At 31.4% G+C, this 12,078-nt stretch overlaps 1 protein-coding gene across 1 annotated transcript in view; it reads right to left on the bottom strand.

Moving 5' to 3' along the window:
* The window catches only part of LOC106682932 (uncharacterized), a 55,190-nt gene that overhangs the window by 11,736 nt on the left and 31,376 nt on the right, over window positions 1-12,078 (bottom strand). The window contains exons 23-27 of the mRNA XM_014424074.2: window positions 9,911-10,054; window positions 9,673-9,744; window positions 8,245-8,307; window positions 5,507-5,557; window positions 2,381-2,434 (exon numbers count right to left, since the gene is read on the bottom strand). Coding sequence (XP_014279560.1) covers window positions 2,381-2,434; window positions 5,507-5,557; window positions 8,245-8,307; window positions 9,673-9,744; window positions 9,911-10,054 — 384 coding nt within the window. The remainder of the gene's footprint in view (window positions 1-2,380; window positions 2,435-5,506; window positions 5,558-8,244; window positions 8,308-9,672; window positions 9,745-9,910; window positions 10,055-12,078) is intronic.

Below are 12,078 nucleotides of genomic sequence, written 5' to 3'. Positions count from 1 at the left end.
AAAATATATCTATATATATATTTTTTTCTTTTTTCTTTCGGTTGTCTTAACAGATCTTATAGATCTTTGACCACCTTCTTCTCCACCTAGCTGTCTTGTGCTACTACTTTAAAGTTTGCTGCATGCAGCTTATTCGTATCTTTGCTGATTCTATCTAATCTGGTTTTCAGCCTCACGCATAGTCTCTTACCATCTATTGTAGCATTCATGATGCAGGATGTCTCTTAGCATTCATTGTTGTGTAGAGCAGCATCCTGATAGATTGCTTCGGGCCACATGTTCCGCCCATCTTAACGTCCTTGTCTTCATGTCATGAGATATTGACTGACCAGTCTCTGCAAACAGTTCACTGTTAGTTCTCCCCCTCCATGTATTAAGGATCTGATCCTTACTCGTGTAATTGAACGTAAGATACTCCGTTCAAATCTCTCGGTTCTGCTTTCTAGGGTGCCCAGGCCTCGCAGGTTCCTTAAGACCAGGATCAGATCATAACAAGATCCGTTGCCCTCCTCATGTACAGTCCAGTGCTTTTCTGTATCTTAGGATGGTCATCAATTCAATTTATCCCGGAATACCCAATACCCTAGGTTCATAGAGTTCCCTACTTCCATCATCGACTGGGGCCAAAATTCTTGCCCTTATTTCTCAAATCAACACCGGCATATAACAAAAAACAAAAAAATGAAAGTACAAAGTCTTAAAAAAAAAAAGATGAGAGATGTCCTTACACGGATTATCAGATCTTAAGATCAATTCTGAGTGGCATCCCTCCATCGTTTCCTTATTGCATTTTTGTCGCTTCCTGATAAGCTAAGTAATACTGGCTTTCAATACCATCTCTTGGTGAAACAAAAACTTCGGATGGTATCACCACCAAACATTTAGGACCTTTTTTCAAGGACAGAGAACATCGTAACGACCTCCTCGGGACCAGTCTCTATGGCTGATCGTCGTTGTATCACTACACAAATCATAAATCAAACTGTTTTCTCACGATGCTTGGCTTCTGCATTTTTTAGATAATCGATTGAAGAACGGACAATTATTAGACGGTAAAAATATTACCTTTATAAATTTATAATCGTTCAAATTTATAATTTCAGCAATACCTCATCGATGATGACGTTTCTTAACGTTTTATGGAATGCCTCTTATCTACAATATCGATTCAAAATCATGGCTCTATGTCCTCAAGTAAAAGATATGGTAGAACCAGTTTCGGTCACTTATTCAGTCAAGAATATGTCAGTCTCGCTATTTTCCCGAAATATTTAAATGTGAAACTCATACTTCAAAGTGAAAGTTTGTTTATTAGTCTTGATGCATCTCCTGAAGGAAGCAATAAACTAACCGTGGTAGCTATATCCGTTATTATATACATTGGTAAGTTTCCGAAAATCACGGGTCCGACCATATTCGACACTATACCGATACGTTATATCCGAGATTGTTATAAACCATATCCTGTATTGATAAGTATAAAGGATTCAAGTTCACAATTCTCAATCGATCGGTTTAAAGGATTTAAGTCGTATATTATGATAACATTCTGGTTAAAACTGTATTTGAATGGATAAGTTTTTATACAGAATGTTTTGAACTTTATTTTTTGTCTCATGAAAAATCAAGAATATGGACTTAAATCCTTTATAATTATCAGTACAGATATTTAATCATATTTATTTAACTTGGTCTAAACATCTTTAAGTTTTAATATTTTCTTAAGTATCAGTACAAATTCGAAAATGGCACATTCCTTATGTTTCATACAATAAGATAGAGTAATTATTTTTATTTTATTATTTTTTTTTATCTTTCATAGTGTTTTAATACTTTAATAACGAAGTTATTTTTCTCAAATGAATGAATAGTTTTACAGAAAGCTTTCATTAAACTCATCAAGTTATATATTTAATGGACTGATAGTTTTTTGTTTTTTTTATAATATACTTATTGTTATTTACAACTGTATAAAAATATATACATACAACTAGTAAATTTGCTGTAAGTTATAAAATGACATGATACAAACATGTGGAGAATCTACCTATTGATAAAACTCCAATAACTAATAACTTAAGTTTGAAAAATAATGGATTTTGATTATTTTTAGCTTGTACCCTTCAATAATTTTAATGTTATAATAATGGACATAACAAATAAGTCCAAAACACTCACAAAAATATTTATGGTGAATAATTGTGGCATAAAAATCATATGAAGGAGATGGTCGGGTGTAAGATAAAACTATTTTTGTTCCTTTTTAACGCACCCCGATCATTTTCATACTTAAAAAAAATTATATATGCTTAAATTCAGATGGTTTTACAGAGCTAATTACAATTAAAAAAAATATCTTGTACAAGATAATGTTACTAACTTGTGCTTCGTGTTTTTTCAGCATTTACTTTTTCCTCTATTGTTCTCCCATCTACTGAAACAAAAAAAGAAAAGATGACTTATTTTATTTTATAACTCAAATCATAAAAGTACAAATTTAGGAGTGATGTGCTTCTCATTTTTTTAAATAATCAAATTTAAAATAAGGATTATACAAAATTATTTAATTTCCCAAGGATGATAATCCTTAATGATGATAATTGACTATACAAGACATATTATGCATAAAGATGGGTATTAGTAACTTTTTTTTTTATAATGCAAGCCTTATGCAATAACAAAAAATACTGACTATAATTATATTATATTATAATTGTTGTATAAACAATTATATAATTATCCTATTTATCAATAATTAGGATAACTATAATAAACACTAGATTAGATAATTAATAAACACTATTTTCTGATTTGAGTTAAGTAAAATAAGATATGACCTAGTTTTATTTAAAAATAGCTGTTATACGAGCTCTTACTTCATACAAAAATAAAATGATTTTATGATGATTAATTTTACTTAGGTTTGAATGCTCATTCGTGTTTTTCATCCCTAGTTTGAAGCGATGAAAAAGTACTTGGTTTAGTTTGTAAACATCATGTATCATTATTTTTTTTTTCTACTTAAAGTACAATGTTTTTTAAAATTATAAATTTTTAAAATAACAAAATTATCAGATCATCTCATGCTATTTAGGAATGTTATAACTTATCTGAATTATTAGTTCCTTCGGTCTTTCTTGTTTATGGACGCAAAACCTCTATGGCCATCAATCATTAACTTTATGATCTCAAAAATTTGAACACTGATTCTATTGTTCCATTATCGTAAATAAAGGATGCTGATATATCAGGATTTAAACTAATATCATTAAGGTGTGACGTGAAGTATGGGCATTCCCGACAGATGTGACAAATTGACACATTGCTATTACAGTACTGAAGCCATCCGAGGGGTTTCCTTTCTGCTGAGGTTATGATTCCTTTATTATTATATTGCTATGGGCCAAAGACATACAGAAGGTAGCTGCTAATTCAATTGCATTAAGTTCAACAGTGAGTATTTTATATGATTTGTGGAGTTTAATTGTGTCGATTGATGATGCTGATCACTGGTCTGATTTAGATCCATCATGGAAGAACATAAAGGCTTTCGGCATATTTTGTACAAGATGGTTCGATAAAATTTTTAGAGCATCTGGAAAGACCCACAATAGTTCCAGGACGTTGATGGATCCAGTGTGGATGATCATTTTCGGACTTGTTAGTTATTATCGCTTTGAGAAAAGTGATAGCTGAGGAGATTCTTTTTGATAGTGTGTTGAATTTCGTTTCTCTTGAAAGTGGAAAATTTAGAAATAATAAAAATATTTATGAGATAGAGGTACTATTGGATATAATTTTGAAGTTTAGGTTATAACCTAAGCTAATATTAGTTATGTGAACAAAATGAATTACGCCGAATATTTGGTTGGTAATTTTCTGGTGTACAAAACATAGTATTTAATAATATCATAATATATACTGTTAGGACCGGGAGAGAACCATTTAGAGTTCGATATATTATTGAGTTTCCACATTGTAAATTGTACGTAATAGTAGGAGGCTGTGTCATTTGAACTATATTAAAATTCATTTTTCTCTGTATTCTATTTCGGTGTGGGTTATATAATTCGGAAAGGTAATCGGCAAAGATATTTGAAACGGTTGATGGGTCATCTGAAAGCCGTCCGTTGATTAATAAGGTCAACTGGGGGTAAGAAGGTTTTCGCGAATTTTCGGGTTTTGTTCCAAACGATGGCGGAACTTGTAGTAGCATTTGTTGTGCTAACAAATTTTTTCCAGGTTTCGGTTTTACATTAGTTGAATGTTCTCGTACAAAATGCTAATCTGTTGGGTTATCAGTTGTCATGTCATCGGTATTGATGATCTAGCCGCTAGTAAGATAGTGTTATTGGTTGCTCCACACTTTTGTTCACAAGAAGAGCCTTGTTGTGGAGTAGCTAGGGACGTAAATTAAATGTATCAAGTTGCCATCTGAGTTTAGTTCGGCGCGTAGGATTTAAGTTTGCAAAATTTTTTGAAATTGGGAAATGATCAGTACTGTGTGAATCGGGAAGAATGGTCCAATCTAGATTATTATGTTCTGTAGAGCTGCAAAGGGATAGTTCAAGAGCGGAAAATATTCCAAAACATTGATGGGGTAGGTTGGTGGAATACTATTTAGAAGTGATAGAGTAGTTGGTTACATGAAGTTTTCTATTATCTTATCGCGTGCGTTAAGTCAATGGGTCTGTTAAGTTAATTGGTTTGTCCTATGTTTGAAGATTTGCTGCACTTTAGGATAATAATTGGTATCCCAACTATTTAAGTTTTTGACGTTAGAAAATTTATAAACTTCAAATTATAGCAATTAATGATTCTACGGAAAATCTTTGAGTAATAATATTTCGTAGTTTAGTGCCTGGAGAAGCAATATTTGTTGATATAAGAGGCCCTCTAAGTTAGATAACTGCAACAGACGAAAACATCGGAAAATGGTCGACGTCGAGTCTTTACGAAACTTGAACTTTTAACTGCTTCTACTCTCTCTCTAAACCTCCATCATGTATCTTCCGATTTTTATTTATTTCATATATCTCCTCCCTAAGAGATAACTCAAGGATAATCATTACACCTCGGGCGGTGATATGAAGGCTTGGTGGAAGCTGCTAAGTCTTGGTCGGAAACAGTTTTAAGAGACAAAATGGAAAAACATGTTACACGATGAGAGAAATATGTTAACCTTAAAGATGGATATGAAAAATATACATCTTATTTTCAACTTTAAGCAAAGGTACTGTATTGTTCTTTCCGTCCCATTTTGCTCCTTATTTTCATTTCTGTTTTACAAGCATGGGTGCATTATTCTTCATAGTCATGCCAGAACATATTCTTATAAATTAGGGATGATTTCGTATAATAATTTTTAAATCTTTTTTTAAAAAACTAAACAGCGCCTAAAAAAAAAATTGAAAATCTACGCAGGGAAATGATACAGAATAAGAAAATACCTATGTACATCTATAATTAACATATTTTTAGTATAATGAAAATTTTTAATTCGTACCTTGAGTAACTATCCTATTTTCTATGGCCGAACTACCTTTTTTGTGTAAACCTAAAACAAGAGAGGAGTTGTAAAATGTTAAATCTGTTTTATTTCTTTATTGTAATGCAGATAGTGGTTTTCTTTTTTCAATTTTTCTACATGTTTTTTTCATTTTTTTACTAACTAACCTTAAATTACCAAGGCTCTAACTGATATAACCATAATTTTGATAAACGGAACCTCAAAGTTACAATGTCCTATTAAAAGTATTTTCTAGATAGAATATGGATATGCCACAGTTAGAGTATTTTTTGTTTTTAACAGATAAGACTAAAATTTATTTAGAAACTAAATGACTTAAATATTATTTTACCAAATTTCTCGATTAAAACCTGGTCAAACCAAAGTTACGTTTTGTTACTTTCGCTTTAACTAAACCTTTAAAAATGTAAAAACAAAATCATATGATTTTTAAATTGCAATAAATAAAACGCAAATTAATTGCAAAAAAAATTGTGATGATTCGCCTAGTCGGAATAAGTATGAATAACGATTCCAATAAAAATACCAAGAACAACATAGCTAAAGTTAAACAAAAGCATTGATTTTAATGTTGGTACGCGACACATGATTGCTTCAGCAACTAATTTTTGGCTCCGTCTTTCCCTTTTATTACTTGATGGCCGTTAGAATTGTTCAGTGAGAAGACGTGAATGTGTTGAAACTACTTGCAAAATAAAGGAAATATATTTTCTTAAATTGTAAATATTCTAGCATATGTTTATGTTTCATTTCACATCATGTGTGGGTTGATCATGTATAATAATAAAATATAATTACCAATACTTAAAAAACTAAAATAAACCTATCTATACCAAAGGGCTTTCTAGTATATGAATGGATTGTTGGTAATGTTAACGTCTATGATTATTGAAACTTAGTGTGGTAGCCGGATTCTCACTACACATCCACACTCGATTTTTTTCTCGATCCGTGGTTCCTTTAATTTTCGTGTAAAATTCATGAAATTAACTTTATTATTTTGTGATACCTTGAACAACCCCATCATATAAAATATTTTTTCCAGGGATGTCTGCTATTGAATCTGGTAGAGGTTGCTGATCTCTAGGTCATCTTTTGCATGCAATATCACCAAACTTCATCCACTTTTCACTATACTCCTTATTACTCACAATAGAAATTTTCAGACGATTTAAACAGAATATTCATACCCCTGTCATTGAAACTAAGATGTATCCATTCCCGCTATCTTATTCTTTTCCTAATGTCTACAGATTTTGGCAAACAGTAATTGTGAAATTTTAACCTTTGATCTTTCTACTCTATTTATATTTGCTGGCATGGATTTCGCTTTGATTGCGCCTTAAAAGGACGGGACGTTACCGGTACATGGAGATACCCCTTCGGTAGGATTTTTTTATCGTATTTCCAGAACGAAATAACGAAATTGGGCAAACTAATTTCTAATAGTTTAACAAAGTTGCGGCCAACATATGTTCCACAAATCGATTATTGGAACATATGATTTTTATTAAGTAAAAAAACAAAACAACTACTTTCTGTTGTTTTTTATACTGAAAATGGACAGATGACTTCTTAACGTCAGTGTGCGCACATATCGTCTCCATTTTCTCCTCACTATGCACTAGTCGTTGCCAGTATTCTGGCCATCTTCGCCAGCTTAATCATTTTAGCCACGGCGGGCGCACTACTTGGACTCATCCTCCAAGAGGACAAGGCGGCCGGACGTACGTCGATCTACCTCCACGAGAACATCCACTCAGGACAACAACCACAACCGGGGCCCCATCAATCACCAGTGATTTAAGACTTTATTCGTTTGTTCAATTTATTTAATTTGTAATAGTTTTAAGTTTGCTTAGTTTTTTTTTTCTTCTAGTTTCTATATTTTCTATATTTTGTTTACAGTTTATTGTGTTGAGTTCCTTAAAATATAATAATAATAATAATAAAATTAGGCAGTTCATTTCTTTTCTTTTCACTACTTTTCACGGTAGGGCTAATAAAGGTCCCTTTTTGAACCCCTCCCCACCATAACAAACGTATTTCTTTGTATTTTGTAAGCTTTCCTCTCAGTACTATTGCCTTGTTTTAAATAATTCAAAACAACATATGAAAAATGAGGCATAGAAATGGAAAAGGCTGTAAGTGCCAGAAATACAAAAAAGAGAATTTGACGGGATAACGATGAAGAAACCAACGCCAATCGACTGGTAACCGCTGGAAGTTCTTATCTTAAATGGTGTATTTAACAGGTTCTAGAGCTGTATTTTGTTCATAATTTTAGGACGTAATTAGTGGCTAGCCACCTGTTTTTTTTCGTTTTTCTCAAAACTAGTTTTTCGGCATATACAGCCTTATCTATTTCCATTTTTCAAATATGCAGTTTTTCACTTTCCATTTCAGTGGCCAGGAAAAATAATTTAACGCAACGTGAACCACTGCAAACTACCCACAGGTATCAAAACACAATTTGAACTCTTTCCTCTTTAGGAAAAGCAGAAATTCAATTATCCTACCAATCAGATGTGGGATTAAGTACAGTTGGAATCATGAAACAATTTTAAAAAAGTTTAATACTACTACAACTGTTGTTATCTTAATATTATATGTTTTATAAATTTCGAATATATTAAAAATCTACTATTACAAATTGATAATGATGATTAAAACAATACATATTTTTTTGCATTATATTCAATGTTAATTCATACCTTTTCTGACATTTTCTGAAGATTTTGGAATACATTCTACCGACAAAAATCTCCTAGATGCACCTAAAAATTTATAGTGAATGATGTTAACATTTTATTAACACTTTAGACATTCATTGATTAATATATTGTGTAGTTTCAAGTGTCATTAGAACTTAATTGAATTTTTTTTTTCATATGATGTAGTATTAATTTTAATTCGGTTTAGTAATAATTAAATATAATTACTATTAAACCTAGAATATGTTGTTTCCAAAGTAACGCTACGTATTGTTGGTTGAATTTATATTAGTCTTAATTGTTGAAATGTTTGTTCGCAAAATAGGGTATCTACACTTTTTGTGAATCAAAATTTTTGGAATATCTGATTCATTAAAGCTGAAAAAGAATGTGTTGGAGATTTATTTATTTTTTAAATCATTAATACTGGAACCAAGTTATGGTAAGTGATAGCTGGTTGGAGGAAAACAAGGTAACTGATAAAGATAGCCGTCTGAGGGTGTATATTTCTTTCTAAAGATAGGATTTATAATAAATCCAATATTTTCAATGTCAACAACAGTTCTGATAAGAGCACTTTTGATGATAGCAACGGTGAAGGCCTATACTGAGGTTTCATGTATGAGTGCATTCAAATCGGATCCCCTAATTCCCCTAAAACTAAATAGATAGGAAATAATGTTTCTACTTCTTGCCCAGTTTTGAATTAAAGCATAGTATGCACGGTGGATACCATGTTTTACATCCACTTCATCATTTATCTCACATAACAAAAGTAGATATTTAACTAATAATACTTCTCCAACTATGAGTCAAATATGTGATATCTGAACTTGATAAAATATATACAAAATTTAGAACTTGGATTCAACTGACAATTTTTTCGTTATATGCTTGCAGAATACAAATTTGTGTTAAAATTAATGCGGTATCTGCTACAGTTACCTTGTTTTACACCCACTAGATCTGACATGACAGTATCTACTGTCTTGGCAGTATTGTCGCACAAGATCTGATAGTTGACAGTCCATGCAGGTAAAGCTACTGACAGGTTATATAGATTTCAGGAATTATTAAATATAAAGACATTTCTAATGAAAAGTACAGGGTAAAAAGAAATATCTCCCATTTTATTAAGTGTTCAGAACAAATTGGACCTTTTAAACATTAATTATTTACATATTACGCATTTATATGTATTATATTGTATATATTATTTATATTATTTATATATAACGTATATAACGAGTTATATATAAATATATAAGTAGTTACCTCGTTTTTACCGTGTAGTCTTCAATAATGAGTACGATATATTTTATTATTAGATATAAATTAGTAAGTTATGGATAATTCATAAATTATAGACAAAATTTCTGTGCAAAAGTTGTTTTTTTTCTTAGTAACTATATAAACTGTAATGCAAACCTTTATTCAATTCTTTATGTTCTGAAATTGGTCTGACATTGTCTTCCGTTGCATGAATTTTCAAAGGCACGTCTAAAAATAATTCATCTATATTTAATTTCACTTTGAAAACTATTGAGTGTATACTTATTTTTATCTCGAATTGTCGATGATCATTTGATGCAACTTATTAAACAGTTGATGTATAGACATGAAATAACAAACAATACTTTGTAAAATTATAAGCTTGAAAGAATACCTTTATTTAATTCTTCATTTTCTGAACATTTTCGGATATTTTCTTCCGTCGCATGTATTTTCTTAGGAATAGCTAAAAGTCTACCTCGATTTTTCGATGATTTTCGAGCTCTTTCTGTACTCGATCCACGTTTTCTAAGCCTACCTAAAACAGCAATTAAAGTGCAGAAATCGTGTGAATAAATATTAATCTTACAGATTATACAAATAGAGAGCGAGGTAGCTCAGAGATACTCCGGGTTCATATCCGACTGTGGCAGATAATTATTTGTTCTGTTACTGTAGTCGTGAGCCAAACGTGTGTTCGGGAGGGAAAACCTGACGGTTGAGCGCGATGCTGAACAAATCATGTCCTTGCACAGCCGTTGTTCAAGGAACTCCTTGTTTACAAAGTACTGTATGTAGCCCTGACTCTTCATGTGTTGCAGTGGTGTAGTTTTTTTTTTAAATTTATTATACAACTGTTTTTGAACATATGGACTAATAACATTGATGGAGATATATTATAAATACTGGAGGTTTTTTCTTTCATGACTTCCAACTAACTTCTCCTCTGTGATCTGTAGTGATTCTTAATCTAGCCTCAAGGCTATTCAAAATTTCCTAATTTTGAACAAACCAATTTTTTCCATCATAATTTAATAAAAAAACACATAAAAAAGTAAATTTCTATATAAACCTGGCACTGTATGATTACAATAAATCGGTTCTGACCCTATGCAAGGAAGCATGGCGCTGTTTTTGGTCCAAGGTGCCTGAAACAAATAAAATGAAGACAATAATTGGTGATACTCAACCGCCAATTCTCGAAAATCGCCGTGAACAATGCATCATAACCCGAATCAGGATCGGACATACAAGATTAACACACAAGCACCTTCTTGAAAGAAATCCTTCATCGACCTGTTATAGTTGTAAATGTACCCTGACGATGGAGCATATCCTGGAACTCTTTTCGCGTCAGGAATCATCAAGAACGTATTTTGACCTCCGGGGACAACGTTAAGCCTTACTGCCAGAAAATTGGAAGAATTTGTTTAAGTTCCTAAAGAAGAACCGCCTGTATCGAGAAATGTAACCTCGAAATCCATAATATGGTGCCTCTAGCCCTGGAGTTGTATACGGTTCCTAAAAATTAAGCAAATAATAAAAAAAAAAATCTTCTCGACAGTCGTTTTTTACTATTGAAAACATGATTTCATAAAATTTAAGCTTTTTAATATCGTCTGTATACTGAGATTTCATAATTAAAGCTAATAGTATTAGTCGACAAATACAAGTATACAAACTACAAAGTAAAATCACTAATACTTTTTATTTCATGATGCGGGCGACTTTTAGTGATATTATGTAAGTTATGAAGTAAAAGAGTATAAGTCCACATTGTACAATTCAATGAACTTTTAAAAAATAGTCGAACCAGTTTCGTAACATTCACTGATAAACAATATATTCAACTAGGAAAAATAATAATACAAAACAGGGTTTTACTATCGTCAGTCGAGATAATTACCACAGTAATATGTCGCTTAAGTATGATTGAAACCGTCCTATAGGGTGTTTCAGAAAGAAATGTCAGTAAATAAGAAAGGGATTAGTTTGCCAAAAAGTTAGTTGTAGTATCACCAATCCTACCCTCTTATATCAATCAGTTCTCAATATAGGACACCATATTTTTCAAAAAAAAAAAAAGTTAATATTTCTCTATATCAGCTGGATATTATTTAACTTTTTCGGAATCTAAGATGAATTTCCTAAACACCTACAATTTTGTAGGGAAGTATTGCTTCGCTAGTCGATCATAGCATCAAAAGCAAAGCAAACAAGTAAAAATAAATTAGAACTTGTGAATCAAAAAGGTACTCTTCCTTATTTTAATTATTTATTTTATATTATTATAAACAATAACAACGTTTCGTGGTTGTCTCCCCGTCATCAGGAATTTGATTAAATATCTATTTAAAATAACACTTTGTTTACTCCTTATTTGTCTTATATTGCTAATACTAACATGAATAAGGATAACTCTTTATAATAGATTGGTTTTTTAATTATTAAAAATTTTATATTAGAGTGCTACCAATGGGTAGTTGCTCTACACGCCTGTAACATTTTAACTAAGATCAAATTTACTGAATGTATTATATAATATACAGTTGTAAATTTCTA

The sequence above is a fragment of the Halyomorpha halys genome, unplaced genomic scaffold (assembly GCF_000696795.3).
Source record: "Halyomorpha halys isolate HHAL.00 unplaced genomic scaffold, Hhal_1.1 Scaffold452.1, whole genome shotgun sequence".
Taxonomy (NCBI): Eukaryota; Metazoa; Arthropoda; class Insecta; order Hemiptera; family Pentatomidae; genus Halyomorpha; species Halyomorpha halys.
Note: the sequence above shows the minus strand (reverse complement) of the source record. Positions and strands in the feature narration are given on the sequence as shown.